We start from the raw sequence: 17,515 nt of genomic DNA, 5'->3' as shown, positions 1-17,515 counted from the left end.
TGGATCCTGCAGGGTTCTCCACAGCTCCCGTTCACGGGGTGTGGTGGCTGCAATAGTTCCTTTCCACTCACAGACCCGCTTGCTGCGTCCTTTGTTCTTGTTGGCTGTTTTGGTTTGTTGTTTCCCTCCTCTCTGCTGGTCGGAGAGTGCCGCCTCTGTGGGCGGGGGAGGGGAGCAGGGTTATGCGCTTCCCTCCCTTCTCGTCCTCTTTTATGGCAACTTTCTTCTTTGGGCAGTTTGCTGGAGTCGTCCGTTTATCTTCCATGTCCCAGTTCTCACTGGGACCTGCCGCTTTTCCTCCCTATTAACTTTTTTTTAATGGGAGATCTTACTCGCAGCGTCTCCTCGCCGCCATGTTGCTCCGCCCTTAATTTCTTAGGAAATCTTAACACCATTTTTCAAAGAGGGCACACCAACAATGGATGAGAGTGCCTTTTTCTTCATATCCTTACCAATGTTTATTGTTCCCATTCATTTTGATATGGGTGGTTTTACAGGGATGAGGTGATATCTCATTGTAGTTTTGATATATGTTTATGTTTCCCTTATAATAAGTGATGAACAATTTTTCAAGTGTCTATTGTCCATCTGAATGTTTTCTTTTTCTTTCTTTTTTTTTTAAGATTTATTTATTTATTTATACAAGCACTGAGTACAGTCAGAAGCGCGGGAAGGTGAGAGAATTCACCAGAGCCAGAGCTGAGAGCAGAGCATGCAGAAGGATGGAAGTACACCGCTGAGGGGAGCAGCGGGCGGCAGGTGAGGTCTGCGGGCCATGTGGGAACCTCCTCCCGTGGCCAGGTTGCAGCTGGGGATCGAACCGGCACTGCAGAGGCTGTGGGCAGCTTCGCAACCCAGTGTTCAACCGCTGCGCCACTGGGGAGGCCCTGAATATTTTCTTCAGAAAATTGCCTGTTTAGACATTTTCCTTATTTTTTTTTGGGTGGGGGGGTTGTCTGCTTTTCCATTGTTGGATTGTATGAGTACTTTGTATATTTTGGGAATTAGCCCCAGGTCAGATGTGTGCTATGCAAATATTTTCTCTCTTTATGTAGGCTGCCTTTTTTAAATTATTGATGGTTTCCTTAGAGGTACAAAAGCATCTTAATTTAATGTATTCCACTTATTTATTTTTGCTTTTGTTTCCTTTGTCATTGGAGTTGCATCCCCAAGTACATATTTGCATTAGATGCCCTGTATTGTTTTCCTTTTATTTTCTTTTAAGTATTATATAGTTTCAGTTGCTATATCCAGATCTTTAATCCATTGTTGAATTAAGTTTTGTATATGGAGTTAAGAATGGATCTAGTTTCATTTTTTTACATGTAGTTATCCATGATTCCCAACACCATTTGTTAATGAGGTTTTCTTTTCTCCATTGTATGGTCATGGCTCCTTTGTCAATGATTAACTGTCCATAACAACTGTTCCCAGGAACAAAGGTGAACCCACCCAAAGGTGGCCTGTCCTCCCTTGACCTTCCTGGGTCTCTAGGGTTTTTTTCTGCATGCTCCTTAGATATCACCCCCTTTCACTTGATCTTAGCCAAAAGGCTGAGAAGTGATACTCCCCTCTTTCATACTTTACTTTCTGGTTCCTACTGCTCCCAGGAAGTGCCCTGGCCCCCTAGGGAAACTGGGCCTGACAACATCCCCTTTTTTGGATATTCCCCTGGCCTCTTGCTGGCCAGCCTGCTCCTTCCTAGTCCACTCAGTAGAATCAGCCAATCAGAGTCCTGGAAAAGTGAGGCAGAGGGGAGTGTGTGGGTTTATCTGTGAGTTTTCTATTCTATTCAGTTGGTCTGAGTTTCTGTTTTGTTCTATTACCATACAGTTTTGATTACTGTTGTTGTGCAGTATAGTTTGAAGTCAGGAAGTATGAGAACTTTTCTTTCAAAACTGCTTTAGCTGCTTATTCTTTTCTTTCAGAACTGTTTTAGCTGTTTGGGGTCTTTTGTGTGTAACCACAAAAGATCTTTAATAACCAAATCAGTCTTGAGGAAAAAAAAGGGGGAAACCTGGAGAAATTGGGTTCCCTGATTTAAAATTGTACTACAGAGCTATAGTAATCAAAACAGTATGGTACTGAAGTGAAAACACACAGACAAATGTAACAGAATTAAAAACTCAGAAATGGACCTATACATTTATGGTCAATTAATGTATGACAAAGGAACTAAGAGCTTACAATTGGGAAAAGATAGTCTTTTCAATAAATGGTGCTGGTAAAACTTGACAGTCACAAGCAAAGGAATGAAACTAGACCACTATCTTGCACCATACACAAACATTAACTCAAAATGGATTAAAGACTTGAATGGAAGACTTGGAACCATAAAATAACAATACCAAGAAGAAAACATAAGCAGTAATCTCCTTGACATTGGTGGCAGTGATGTTTTTATGAAGTTGAATCCAAAGGGAAGGCAAGCAAAACCAATATAAACAAATGGGGCAACATCAAACTAAAAAGCATCTGTACAGCAAAATAAACCATCATTAAAACAGAAAGACAACCTACTCAAAGGGCAAAGACATTTGCAAATCATAGATTGAGCAAGGGGTTAATATCTAAAATATGTTTTTTTTTAAAAAAAAACCTCTTACACCTCAACAATAATAACAACAAAATAAACTCAACCCAATTAAAACATGTGTGGAGGATCTGAATACACACCTCTCCAAAGAAGATATAAAGATGGACAACAGGTACATGAAAATATGATCAATGCTAATTACTAAGGAAATGAAAATCAAAGCCATAATGAAATATCACTTCACACCTGTTAAATGGCTATTTACCAAGTTTCAGAGAGGTATGAAGGAAAGGGAACCTTCAAACACTATTGGTGGGAATGTAAATTGGTGCAGCCACTCTAGAAAAGTGTGTGGAAATCCTTCAAAATGTTAAAAATAGAAATTTCATATGATCCAGTTATCTCACTTCTGGGCATTTAACCAAAGAATGTGAAAACACTAATTTGAAGAAGTACATGCATACCCATAATCATCAGACCATTATTCACAGTATAGAACATAGAACATTCACAACAGAAATAGAACATATAGAGCATTCACAATAGAAATCAGAACTGCTAGGCAAGAAAAAGAAACAAAAGCCACCAAAATCAGAAAAGAATAAGTAAAATTGTCTCTGCGGATGACATGATCTTAGATATAGAAAATTCTAAAGATGCCACAAATTAAAACTGATCAATGAATTCAGCAATTTTGTAGGACACAAAATCAACATGCAAAAATAATTGTGTTTCCTTACACTAATAACAAATTAACTAAAAATAAATAAAACAATCCCTTTGAAATACCATCAAAAATTGTGGGATATCTTGGGAATAAATATAACCAAGGAAGTGAAAGATCTGTATATCAAACAATATAAGAAAATGAGGAAGACACAAACAAATGGAAAGACAATTCCATGTTCTTGATCATGCTCAACGAAATGAGCCAGAAAGAAAAAGAAAAATACCGGATGGTCTCACTCATAGCAGGAATTTAGAACACCTAAATAAGGGACCGGGAAAAAGACTAATTATAATAAAGTAAAAAATCAAAATCAACAAGCAACTATAAACCAGAGACACACTATGGGGGGGTGGGGTGAGGAGAGGAAGGATGAAGGCCAAAGTAAGGGGGGGGTGTAATTTTATGGGGACTATAACCAAAATGAAAATGCATACATTGTGCAAAAATGAAAAATGATGTAAGAATTATATAAAATAAAATATTAAAAAAACTGAAAAAAAGAAAAAAAAAGAAAATTCCATGTTCAAGGATTTGAAAATTTTGTATTGTTAAAATATCCATACTACCCATTGTCTATACATTCAGTGAATGGAATTGAAAAGGATAATGACAAGATAAATAAGTCAGAAGGAGAAAGGCAGTGCTGGATGGTGTCAGTTAGATGTTGAAGATAGGGAAACATAACAAGGGGTGAGTGAAAACCAAGCAATAGTAAAGTCTTAGCATCTGAAAACAGGAATTGTGCAAAACGAGGCAACCAGAAGGGGAGAGTGATAGGGGAGAGAAGAGGATTAATGGGCTGTGGTAGAGGATAGCTGGAGCACTGGTGATGGGCAGGATGTGAAAGTACACATTTGTAGAGGTTTGAAGCTATAACCCCCAGAGCAGATACAAAGATGTAAACCTACTTTACCTCAATAAATGTAATTTGGAGGGGGGGGGATCCATATCAATAATTCACTGGCATTTTTCACAGAAGCTGAAGAAGCAATCCTAAAATTCATATGGAACCACAAAATATCACAAGTAGTCAAGGCAATCCTGAGAAAAAAACAAAGCTGGAGGCATCACAATTCCTAATTTCAAACTTTTTCACAAAACTATAATAATCAAAATTGTATGGCACTGGTATAAATACGGACACAAATAAATCCATTTATGTACAGTCAAATAATATATGATAAGGGAGCCAACAATACTAAAAAAACAGTCTGTTGGGGAAATGGTGCTTGGAAAACTATATATTGATTGAAGGGAATGAAACTGAACTATTTTACAACTCTCAGAAAAATTTACTTGAATGGATTTAATACCCAAAACTATTAAACTACTAGAAGAAAACATAGGGAAAATGTTCTTTGATGTTGATCTTGGAAATGATCTTATAGATATAAAACCAAAAGCACAAGCAACAAAAGCAAAAAAATAAACATGTGGTATTATATTTAACAAAAAAAAAAGTTTCTCCACAGCAAATGAAACAATCAGTAAAATGAATAGGCAACCTATGATATGGTAGAAAATATTTGCAAACTATCCATCTGATAAGAGGCTAATATCCAAAATATATAAAGAACTCATGCTGGAGTTGTAGAAAAAAATCCAATTTAAAAATGAACAAAGTAGGGCCTCCCTGGTGGCGCAGCGGTTGAGCGCTGGGTTATGAAACTGCCCACAGCCTCTGCAGCGCCGGTTCAATCCCCAGCTGCTGGGCGAGGGTCCCACATGGCGTGTAGACCTCTCCTTCAGCCTGCTGCTCCCCTCAGCAGTGTACTTTGTCAGTCTGCCTGTTCTGTCCACTGCTCTGGCTCTGGTGAATTCTCTCACTCTCCCATGCATCTGACTGTACCCAGTGCTTGTATAAATAAATAAATAAATCTTTAAAAAATAAATAAAAATGAACAAAGTAATTGAATAGACATTTTCCCAATGAAAACATACAAATGACCTACTTTTACATCGAGGGATTCTCAACTTCAGTAATATCAGGGAATTGGAAATCAAAACCACAAGGAGATATCACCCCTCACATACTAGAATGGCTATTATCAAAAAGAGAAGAAATAACAAGTGTTGTATGTGGAAAAAAGGAAACCCTTGTGCACTGCTGGTAGGAATGTAAATTGGTACAGCCACTGTGGTAAACAGTATGAACATTCCTTGTTTAAAATAGCACTAACATGGTTCAACAGTCCCTTCATATGGTGGAATCACTGTCTCAAGGTGCTCTGTACCCCCTTGCTCATTATTCATGATAGCCAAAACATGGAAATAACCTAAGTATCCACTGACAGAAGAGTGGATACGGAAAATGTGTGTATTGTGTGTTCATGTTTATTCCACTTATATGTGGAATATAGAGTAACAAAACAAGATCACAAATGGTGGTGGTGAGAGTATAGCAGGAAGAAAAGACAAATCAGCATCTAGAATAGGGCCTCCCTGGTGGTACAAGGGGTTAATCACAGCACTATGAAGCCATCCACAGCCTCTATAGCACAATTTCAATCACCAGCCCTACCCACATGGCGCAGTAGACCTTTCTTGACTCGCCCGCTGCTCCCCTCAGCAGTGTATTTCAGTCAGTCTGCCTATTCTGCTCCCCACTCTGTCTCTGGTGAATGCTCTCACCCCCTGCACCTCTGGCCTGTACCCCAGTTCTTGTATGCATAAATAAATCTTTAAAAAAAAATCTGTACTATTTCAGGGCATTATAAACACAACTAAATCCTTCATTATCTAATGGTCCCAAATTAATGAACTTACCCCCAAGTACTTGGCTGTTCCCCTGGAGATGGGTATCTATCAGGAACTCAGTATAGTGTTGGCAAATTATGCATTCAGCATGCAAATTATACATCAGTTTTTGTAAAGGGAAACCATGTTCTGAGGCCATACATAAACTCTGTTGGAGTCACTGTGACCACTTTGTACCTGTGCCAACAGGAATGGCTGAGAGGCTTACTGACCTCCATTGAGTGAGTCATGTCACCCACCTAATTACTGAGCCCACTGATGATCATTCACATCTAACACTAATAATCTCATGCTCGGGATCAGTCCAAGAATTCCATATATCACGTCCCTAAGTCAGTTTTGAGTTCATTTTCCCAAATGTCTTCATTCAAAATCCCTGATAATTAAGATGAACCATTATCCCTGGACTTGGATCTGGATGCAACACTATATGATACTCTAAGTTTTCTCTGTAGAAGGGTGAATGCATTTTTATTTGTATGAAGGATAACTAGGTGAAGTTAGTATCCTTTAAGGATACAATGGCAAGAAGTATGTGTAGATGTTGGATAAGTGAGTTTTAGTGAATATCTATTAAAATAACAGTACATTTAACGTTTATTTCTGATATAATTTAAGAGTTAAAAACGTAAGAATAGTAAAAAGAATTCCTGTATACACTTAACCTAGATTCCCCAATGTTAACCTTCTTTTCTATATTTGGTTTATTCACCTCTCTCTCCCTCCATCCCTCTCTCTTTCACAAATTTTTTAAAGTATTCTGAGAATAAGTTACAAAGATATTTTTACAGAAAATAGCACAACAATCAAAATCAGATTCCTAACGTTGACAAAATATTATCTAATTTAAAGATCTTATTCAGGTTTTGCCAAATGTCCAAATTGCACCAGAATTTAATGAGCAAGGAAGAGAAAAATCAAATCTCTTCTGGGGTGTGACAGGGAAGACAATGTACTGCAGCCTGGAGTAGGCTGCCATCCACATGGATGGAGATAAGGGGGTTTCCATAGGCAACGGGCCTCCTCTGGCAGGTCCAGGCCCAATTAATACCACCCTTCTTCTTGAGGTTCCCCAGAATTCCCTTGTGACCTCCCACACTTCTGGTGTTGCCACAACAGCATTGTCCTCAAAATGAACTCTGCCTGTGACCCATCACCGCAAGGCAGTGGCCCTAGGACTCATCTGCCACTTCGGCACCTAATACAGCTCAGGAGATCTACCAGGCTCCATCGTAGCTGTTTATTGACTAAATTACTGCCTCATTGACCACGAGAGTCGGGGGAGTTCCCAGAATTCATCTCGTCTCATCTCCTTCCCATTCCCCACTGAGCATCTGAGGCCCATAGAACTCTGAAACTTTTATTAGGGGTGGGACTGGGAGGACACCTTGTTGGCTTCCTCTTAGGCCTGTGGTGGGCCCCAAAATCACACATCTGGTGTAAAGTCCCTCCCTACAGGGCAGTCACAATCTGCACACAGGCCGAGCTGGGGGTGGGGTGGTGATGACTGATGACCGGGAGGGAATGATACCTCCGGCAAGACCTGTGCTCACCTCAAGGGCTTCTTGATTGACGGCTTGTTCTTTTCTGAGGTTGCAATGTGGAGTCCATCTACTTGAATGTAGAGGTTGTAAACACACACCAGGAGAAGCCTGAGGTAGGTGAGGGACTTTGTGGCACATGGTAAAAGCCTACCTGTCCCCTACAGAAGCCACTCCAACCCCACAGAGCTTGGGTGCTTTGCACCAGCGGTAGAATAGCCAGCACTCAGAAATGCAGAAACCACAGCTCAGACCCTAGGCACTATAATGACACAGGCTAGAGGAACCCCTGCCCAAAAGGCCTCAGCTGAGATCTCTGGGGGCTTGCACACGGAGGGGTCAGGATCCAGGCCTGGCTGAAAGAGGATAATGTGATAGTGAGGACAAGGGGGAGTGGAGGGCTGGGGCCCACATCTCTGTCTCTTCCTTATTAATCCTGGCTCTGTCCTTTCCAGGATGTGGACATCACCCGAGAACCTGAGGAAGCCCTGGATACTGTCCTTACCCACTACTCAGCCCTTTCCAGGAGGCAAAATTGCTTTCTTCTACCCCAGGAGCTCCTGCTTCTGCCCTTGCCTACAGGCTTAGGAAATACCAAGCCTCTGAGGACATTATGGCCTAGGCCTAATTCCATCTTCAAGAACATTCTACTTTCATTAGCTCAAGCCATGTCCCCGTTTTCAGTCATTATTAAGACTGTCCAGTTCTGCACGGAGCTTTATTATACTTTTTCAATTCTTCTTCTTAAAATAACAGAAGTTCCTCTTTCTCCCTGAAGGAAGGGGAAAGAGGCCATTGTGAGGTTTCCTTCACTGCCTTTAAGGCCCCAGGACAAGAAAGCCCTGGTCTTGAGGGGGTTGTGGGTTGTGAAGGCTTTCTAGAGGGAGAGGTTCCTGAGCAGCATTTCCAAAGAAGAGGCAGCAGCCTGTGAGCCCATCCCCTTAGGGACAATGTAGGTAGGGGTAAGAGATCTTCCTTCTCAGAGAGGAGACTGTGGAACCTGGTTCATGGTGTTCTCTGTTCCTACGCCTCCCCCATCCTGAAGTTATTTTACTTTCCACACTGATAATAAAATCAACACCTTGGCGTTCCAGGAACATCATCTCCAGAACAATTATCTTCTCTCCCCTTCAACCACCTACTCTCTGGACCTTGTTATTACCTGGAGTTCTGCCTCCTCTGTCTTAAACACAACTTTCTGAATACCTACACCCTCTCTCTTTATTCCAGGACATCTAGCAGGAGATCACATGAGTCACTGAAGTCATATATATATATATATATATATATATATATAGACACACACACACAGACACACACACACACACGTATGTATGTATATATGCCAAACTAGTTCTTAGACCTCATTAACACTTGTATTCATTTATCCCTTCTTTGTTTCCTAACCCATTAACTAGATCTATCCACATTTCCATCTGTTGAAAGCTGATCTGCCCCTCAAGCCCTGTCACTCCCCAAACAGTAAAAAACAGGGAGCAAGTCTAATCCATTTTGCAGATTCAACGTTTATTTCTGATACCAAAACTTGACAGCACACAAGGGGGAGGGGGAAAGCAATAGACAAGGAACAGCAAATAAAATTATCTTGCATGCCACTTTCAGTCAACAGGATGTGGCTCTCTAGATAGCTTTGTTCAGAAGGAATCTGAGGCTTCAGCCTCACTCAGGGGAAAGACTATTGCAACTGATTAGCAATATCTGTGAACATAAGGAAAAATTTGAAAATCAGTGATATATATCAAATATTAAGGAATAAATATCAAAGAGTGTTTCCCATAATTCCCTCATCTCCCCACCAAGGGTCTCCTGTAACACCCAGCGCATAAATATATCCCCCATGTACCCTCTATGTCCCAAGATATACCCACTCGGGGTTATACCTACCCAACATCTCACTCAACCCAGAAGAAACCAATGGCACCAAAGTTGGCAGCAAAGTTGGCACTGGCTGTACCACCAGGGCCAATAATGGGGCTGGCGAAGGTCTGAGGAAATCTGGAGCGGGCGTTCTGGTGGTATCGGGCCCAGAAGGTAAACGGGATTCTAGACCAGGGATCTCCAAAATCTCCTTCCTCATCCCAGGTCAGCAGCTCAAACTCAATGTCATCCCAGCTCCAGGGCCCAGATACAGCCTCATCTCCAATCCCCATGCGGCTTCTCGCCTCGGCCCGGGCTTCGGCCTCAGCCGCAGCAGCATCCAGAGCATCCAAGGCCTCATCCGCAGCCTCCATGAACTGTGCAGTCCAGTCGCGCGGGTCTCTCTTCTGAACCTGAGATGAGGAACAGAAAATAAAACACAAGCCACATGATATTACTTAGTGTTAGTTAATAGTTAATAATAAAGCATCTACCACATATCTAGTGCCCTACTTTGTGTTGTTTACATAATAATAGCACATATCACCAGTAACACGGCACCTACCATGGGCCCGATACCTAAGATCTCACTCCTTTTCCGGACTTTCCCAGTCAGTCATGCTCAGCCCTGACCTATCAAGTCTCAAGATGTTCCTCGATTACCTCTGCAATGAATCTCAGCACTTTCATCTTGCTAGTCTCATGGTAGGAACGGAGGCCCCAGAGGAACTCGTATTCAGGAGGGTTGCTGTTGGGCACTCGTCTATAGTCCAGGTATCTTAGAAAGAACAAAAAGATCTTTGTTTCTACCCGGGCAGAATGGTAGTCCCATGAAAGCATAATAACCCCAGACTGTGAAACCCCAGATTTAGGGAGCAACTTTCCCTACCCCCAGACTCATTGCTAAACAGTATTTATCCTCTACTAAGACCTTCAGATTCCCATGCCAGTGCTTCTACACCCAGCAGGCACTTACAGCTGCAAGGAGGCATGTGTAGGTCACAGAAAAGGGCAACACTTCCTCTCACCCTGTCACAGCTCTAGCTGCAGGGTCTGTGATCTTGTCAATGAGCCACAGAGAGACCTATCACAATGATGACACTGTAGTGCAAATGCCTTTTATGTCTACTCTGAGGATGGTGCACAGGCTTCACTTGCGAGGTAACACTACTGCAGAAAAATCCAACCACTAGTAGTATGCAACAAATACCTCTAAGTACACATGTTGTTTCAGTGTGTATATGGATAGGTAGTTAGCATAAGAAATGAGTGTGGGAAGGTCTTTGTGAAGCAGATCAGCACACAGAAGTTATGAGGACTGGAAAAGCCCCTTAGGCATCACTTACTTCTGCTTTACAAACTCATAAGTGAGAAGTTTCCGCAGATCTCCAAGGAGAGGATGTCTCACCCTAATAGTAAAAAAGGAAACCCATATCAGAGATTATGACATTACCAAAAGAAAAGAAAAGAGTTTTTCAGTACAGATTTCAAAGGTAAGAGATGAGGCAGAGAGTAGTTCCCCATCCACCCAGATCACATACTTGGGCTCTGTATCTCCCCAAACCAATTCCCTTAAACCAGGCTGATGCAATCCTGGGACCATCCTCTGTTGCCAAAGGATGATACATATGAACAGGCAAGTGATGAGCAAGCCCAATCATACCCAGGACGCAGTCCCATCTTGCGTAGTGCCTCCCAGAGGACAGCTGCAATGGGAGGCAAGGGGAGACAAGGGATGGAAAATGAGAATGGAAGTCAGGTTGAAGCCAACCCCCAGCTGCAGGTTCAGTCACTCACCTTCACTGGCACGATTGCCATTCATGAAGATGATGCCCAAAATCACCAAGAGGAGACCCAGCTTGGGTGTGTCTTTGGTCCTAAGGGAAAACAAAAAGAACCTATTTTCAGTAGCCATTTGTAGGAGACATGCCAGCCAGCTCACCCCTCCAGCTCCCAAGTATTCCTCAGCTAAGGGGTAGTTCTACCCATTGCCCATGACCTGCTATGTGACGACCCTGACCTACTTGAAACTCCCGGGAAAAAAGCACCACTGAGAAAGGCAATGTTCCACCTCCTTGCCCGTCTTACGTTCCCAGTATGCCAGCCAGGGACTCGGGGGTGCTGATGAGAATATACAGATGTTCTTCCTTGTCAATTTCCTTCAGTTGAATCCCAAATTTCTACAGGGACAAGAGAAAAGACTGTGAACAAAACCTAGCATAACCTACCCATACTCAGTCACTCACCTCCTGGTGAGACGGGCCCTAAACTTTCAGTAGAAACCTCATGCATCTTTGCAATCAAAACTGCCCATCACTCCTGTCCTTAGGGACTGCCTGCTCACCTTCTCCAGGACAAAGCATGCACGCTCAATGATTTCTGGATAAACATCAGTGTATTCACGGATGATATCCCTCAGCATTTCTGTAAGAGAGAGGAGGGAGCACCTGGGCTGAGCAGTGGCCTCAGAGTACAACCCCTGTGGCAGCCCTGCTGCAGGGAGCAAAGGATGAAAAAAGGAAGAATCAGCCATACACAGAGAAATGGGAGGAAAGGGAGGGAACATATAAGCAAAGGGATGTCTAGAGAACAAAACCAGGTGAGGGGAAGGGCAGAGCCCCAGGAGTGGGCTCTGGATGCCTACCTGAGCGCTTGATGGGCACCTTTGTGTAATCTTTAAGCATCAGGTACTTGACCAATTTATTCGCCTGAAAGGGGAAAAGAAAATCATTAAATTACAAGATATTTACAGAAAACTTGGTTAAATTACAGCTGGAAGGAAGACAAAGAGCAAGAGAGAGAAGTGACTGGAGTTACAGTTCTTACTCTTTCCTGAAGAAGGGCCACATCTCGGGGCTGTGAGGCACCCAGGTTCTGTGAGGCACGAGAGTTGGGAGAGGGTCGCAGGTTTGGTGAGGGTCGTAGGTTCTGCCAGTCAGGTGGAACTGGCCAATCAGTGGGGATCCAGTCAGGTGGGAGTGGCCAGTCAGTGGGAAGCGGCCAATCAGGTGGCAATGGCCAGTCAGGAGGCAGGGGCCAGTCAGGAGGGCCTTGCCAATCTGGAGGACCCTGCCAGCCTGGTGGGGTCTGCCATCCAGGTGGGGTCTGCCATCCAGGTGGATTCTGCCAGGCCAATGGGTTTGGCCAGACAACAGGGCCAGGCCAGACAATGGGGTTAGGCCAAATCACTGGGTTCTGCCAGATCACTGGGTTTGGCCAGATCACTGGGTTCTGCCAAGCAACAGGGTTTTGCCAGGCTGGTGGGGTCTGCCTAGCTGGGGGGCTCTGACGTGCTGGTGGGGTCTGCCTGGTTGTCTGGTTTTGCCAGCCTGATGGGTTCTGCCAAGCCAAGGGGGTCTGCCAGAGCACATTGGGGGGTGCTCCCGGTGGGTTCTGGGTGGTAACTGGAACCGGTGCAGACCTCCAGGTCCCTGTAGACAGTGGGGCCCGCCTCTGATCCCCACTGCTGTTGTCTTCCACATTCAAGTTATTAATCTGCATCATCAGAGAGAAGGAAGGTCAAGTGTTACCAGTTGTTTGTGTCCTTGCCCTATCTATTCCAGCATGACCCACTAGCCAATGGTTACCCTGAGTCCTGGGCCTGTCTTTCACTGTCCTCCAGGCAGGAGTTTCATCTCTGAACCAGATGAGGAGTAACCCAAGGGTGGGGCCTGAAGCTTCTCACCACTGGCTCTGCTTGTACCACCCTGTACAAATTACTCAATCACTTGACCTCTCTGGGTCTTAGTTTCCTTCTCTGTAAAACTGAGATATAACCTCTAGCTGATAAAAAGAACTCTGAAGACTTACTGAGCGAGGTAACCTGTGTGAATGTGACTAGCATTCTAACACATGGCAACAAAATCTAACATATGGCAACTACTATCAAAACATAAACTTCATGAACCACATATAGGTTGTATGAGTCCACGTCTCATGTCCCCATCAACCTATGTCTATCAAGAGAGAAGGAATTATGACATTTACTTGGTCCCCTATGATCCAGGTGAACAGAGAAATATACCTAGCTAGCTATACATACCTACAGATTGTTAGCTTTAGAACAAATGAACCACATCGAGAAGAAAACATAGAGCCCAAAGCAAAGTGGAACTACCATGGATCTCACCTTGCGGGTCCTCTTGCCCCGAATTATAGTCCTGGACTCCAGATTCTGAGCCTGAGAACCATCTGCTGGTGTCTGTGCGGCTGCACCATCAGATTCAGAGATACCTGGTTCAGCCTCTATGTCAGCCTGGGAAGTGGCCATCTTGGCCTGGTTAACATTCTGGATCTGGGTATCAGTTACAGAGGCCTTAGTGGTGTCATTCCAAGCCTTGAAGGCTGTCTTAGGCTGAGTGTTGGCCATCTCATTGGCATTGAGAGACTGAGAGAAATTGTAGGTGGCATTTGGTCCCACCTTATTATTAGTAGTGGCATTCTGGGCCTTAAAAGCCATCTCAGACTTGTTGGCAGTTAACTCACTGGTGGTTGCTGCCTGGGAAAAATCATAGGCAGCATTTGGGCCCTTTGAGGTGGCATTCTGGGCCTTAAAGGCTGACTTAGGTGGGGTGTTGGGCATCTCCTTGGCATTAAGAGCATGAGAGAAATCATAGGCACCATTTGGGCCTTTTGAGGTGGCATTCTGGGCCTTAAAGGCTGTCTTAGGCCTAGCGGCAGCTGCTGAAACCTGAATATCAGCCATCTCACTGGCTGTTGGGGGCTGTAAACTCTGGGGACTAGCATTCTGCCCACTGGCAGCTGCTGTGGCCTGGTTGGTAGGTGGAGCCTCCGAGATCTGGATGGCCTCCATCAGGGTCTGCATAAGCAAGGCGCTGTCTTCCACAGAGGCCTCAGTCTGCAAATACAGGGGAAAAAAATTAAATCTCAGGGCCTCTGAAGTGGGAGCAGAAGGATGGGGGTGGAGCAGCTCAGGGGAGGTGCAGAAGGGCAGCTGGTGCAAAAGGAGGTCGGAGGCAAAGATCTGCAGGGCTAGAGAAGCTAAGGGGAGGCTGATGTGTGGCAGGGGTGCAGTGATGCAGGGCAGAGGCTAAACCGCTGTGGGGGGTGGATGGAGTAATGAGTCGGGGAGAAGTGGCACAGGGGCTGGTCCAGGAGTGAGGTTAGAGCCGCTAGGCGTGTGCATGCTGTGCGGGCATGCTGTGAGGGGCATGCTGTGAGGCGTGTGGCGTGCAGCAGGAGTTAGGGACTGGAGGTGGAGCCAGGGTGCTGTGAGGAGTTGAGGAGAATGAGGGGGGTTGCAGGGGGTGGGGAATGCAGAAGGGGGGGCGAGTGGGGGAGGGGGCAGCAGATTGCTATACAGGCGCCAGGGCTATGGGAAAAAATGGTTCCATACCCAACCCGCATTCTCTGGGCAGATTGCCCTGACTACTAACAGGGTCTCCCCTCTCTCTGAGCAGGGACTGATGGTCGCAAAGCACACCCCTCCCCCACCCCCCCATCGCTAAACCATGGGAATCTGCAACACAGGGGGTTAAAGCATGAAGAGGGCAAAATCGGATACAGGGTTTGGGGGACCAAAAGAGTCCAGGGGGAAATGCTGGCTGAGGAAATGGCGGGGTGGGGGTGGGGGGGGGTGGAAATCTCACCTGGAAGCCGAGGAGGCCCGCACCACAGTCCATGTTCTGAGCCATGACTCCCTTCCCTCTGGCAAGAGCAGAGCCTGGGGGTTGTGGGGGAGGAGCTGGGATTATACTACAGAAGGGCTAATATAAAGGACCGAATTTAAGGGGATAGGAGTTTGGGGGCTGCTTGTTGGGGGGCGGGGGCGGATGAGGTGCTGAATGTAAGAACCTGCCGGACCGTGGTGGGAAAAGTGAATGGGTGTCCCGATGGCGGTTCTGGATCCCGAGAAACTACTGAGTGGTAGAAGCCTCAAATCAGGGTTCAGAAAGCAGGTAACAGTTCTGAATCCAGGGGGACTGGGTTGGAATTCGCGTTTGGGAAATTGAATGAGGGTTCTGAATCAGGAAGAATCGTATAACAGTACAGATCGCGGTCGAGAATGTGGAGATTGTGAACGATGGGAGGGGATTGGACGGGTTCAGAGCGCGGAACAGGGGTCCTGAATAAGGGAGGATCGGGTGAGGGGTGTGAATCGGAGCTCGGGTAGCGGAAGGGGGATTAGAATCCAGGGTAAAGGGGTCGGGATGAAAAATGGGGGGCCCGCACCAGGGGGCAGATGCCCTGTCTGGGGGCGAAGTCTCACCTTGCCTCAGGCCCCAACCCCAACCCCCTCCTTGCCTCCCTTCTTCACGACTCAGAGGATCGGGATTGCAGTGCTCCGCTCTCTGCAGCCGCACCCTCTCCTTGTCCAGGAGAAAATGCCAGCGCGGCAGCTAGGACGACCCCGCCTCTTCGCTTAATATACCACCCACCGCCTCAGATCGCCGCGCGCATGCGCAAGATCCAAAAGACCAAGTGGAGTCCCGCCCGCTTCCCCAACAAAAGCTTCGTCCTAAAGACCATGATGCGCATGTGTAATGGCAGGCAGTCCCGCCCCTTTGCCAACACACCACCCCACCACCAACCAGGTCGACAATATACAGTGGTCCCTCCCCTTCCTCCGTATCCCCTCCCCCAAACAGATGAGCTGTGGCTCTAGGTCCCACCCCTTGCCCCCGCACACCGGCCCCCTACCTTTTCCGCAATGCGTCTCTAAGCCTATCCCTCCCCTCTCAAGGCCCCTCCTGTCAGGTCGACTTGCATCTCCACCCTCTTGCCTAGCAACACATAGGTCACTCTTCAGGAGGTTTCATTGTGGGGTCTCTGATTGCAACAAGTGCTAGGCTCCTGCTAAGCTCATCTTTGGGACCCAGGGAAAGCAATGGCCTCAGGAGGTGGGAAAAGTCTCTGCCTGCTACATGACTCTACGCGATCCCCAATCCCCCATTCCCCTCACCAGCTTTCAGACTGATAAATATTAGCCTCTTTTTTGCCCTTTGTGCAGCTCCAGCCATGGACTTTTTTTGGTGGTGGTCGTTGGGGGGGAGGATTTAAGAAGAGGGCACAGGTTGTGTATCACAGCACGATCTGTGCTGGCGTTTGTCTTTCTGCCACAGCAGCCCATGAGGTGGTTATCAGCATCTCCATTTTGCAGATCAGGAAGCTGAGGCACAAACATTCTATGATCTAGACAAGGTCACAGAGCCAGTAAATAGAAACTGCAGGGTTTGAGCTAGGGTCTTGTTGACTTCAAAAACCCAGGTTCCACTAGAGCTGGCCTGGGGGATGAGGCACCCTCCCTACCTCCCTACATTTTGAATGTCTAACCTTCCCCCACCTCAGTATCTTCCCCAAATATAAGAAAGGTTGGTGTTCTCCCTGACCTATCACATCCTTACCTACATCCAGGAAACAGGTAAAGGTCCAAAACCTATGCCCTGCCAACTCTATGTGGGCCCATACAGAAGTAGGAATTGTACTTTGGGGTTCACTCCCTGATCAACTTCCAGGCCTCTGCACCCAGAGTGGCATATACATGTTGCCCCCGAGGCCCTCCTGGTGCCTGCTGGACTGACCAGGGCATTAGGACACTTGAGTGTCTGAGCCAAGCAAGCCCGGATTCAGACTAAATGGTTGTCCAGGTTGCTTACAGGGCTGGGCCTCAAGTCGTGGGATGGAGTGCCAGGCCTGTCACTAGCTGTATGAGCTCACTCAGCTCACTTCACTTCTGAGCCTGGTTCTTAATATACAAAATGGGAAGCACAAGGAGCACTTCCTAGGGTCCTACTCAAGGACACGCATATGTTGTGCCTCCAGAATGACTGGAGACCAAAAAAAAAAAAAAAGGCAGAAAATGGGATACACATATGAAGTGACTCAAATTGAACTGATACTTTCCAAAAATCCAAGGCATTTGCGCATTTCACGTTCGTTCTGGCACCAGTTCCTGCCAGAAGCCAACATATGAAAGGAATCTAATGCTAGGAAGGATGGCAGCATTTGGTCCCCAAGGGCCAACATCAATTCTGCCTGGCTGGATGACTTTCTTCATCTGTTGCATAGCAACCTCCCCTGTCAGCTGCCTGTTTTTCCTCAGCACTTCCTCTG

At 45.7% G+C, this 17,515-nt stretch overlaps 1 protein-coding gene across 1 annotated transcript; it reads right to left on the bottom strand.

Annotated features, from left to right (window-relative positions):
• Positions 1-9,176: 9,176 nt before the first annotated feature.
• MAGED1 (MAGE family member D1) lies at positions 9,177-15,120 on the bottom strand. The gene is made up of 12 exons (XM_084258058.1): positions 15,052-15,120; positions 13,572-14,300; positions 12,269-12,937; positions 12,087-12,150; positions 11,787-11,866; positions 11,531-11,622; positions 11,240-11,319; positions 11,106-11,148; positions 10,789-10,851; positions 10,106-10,220; positions 9,470-9,855; positions 9,177-9,283 (listed from the first exon to the last, which is right to left on the bottom strand). Exons 1-11 carry the CDS (start codon positions 15,094-15,096, stop codon positions 9,478-9,480), a joined length of 2,358 nt encoding a protein of 785 aa, XP_084114184.1. The 5' UTR covers positions 15,097-15,120; the 3' UTR covers positions 9,177-9,283; positions 9,470-9,477.
• Between the last annotated feature and the right edge of the window lie 2,395 nt (positions 15,121-17,515).

Source organism: Talpa europaea (genome assembly GCF_964194135.1).
Source record: "Talpa europaea genome assembly, chromosome: X".
NCBI lineage: Eukaryota > Metazoa > Chordata > Mammalia > Eulipotyphla > Talpidae > Talpa > Talpa europaea.
Note: the sequence above shows the minus strand (reverse complement) of the source record. Positions and strands in the feature narration are given on the sequence as shown.

Coding starts and splice junctions, on each gene's coding strand:
- MAGED1 (XM_084258058.1), bottom strand. CDS start 15,096: ATGGCTCAGAACATGGACTGTGGTGCGGGCCTCCTCGGCTTCCAG. Junction 11,623..11,786: donor CATGCTTTGTCCTGGAGAAG/GTGAGCAGGCAG, acceptor TTGTCCCTGTAG/AAATTTGGGATTCAACTGAA. Junction 11,320..11,530: donor CTGGCTGGCATACTGGGAAC/GTAAGACGGGCA, acceptor GTTTTCCCTTAG/GACCAAAGACACACCCAAGC.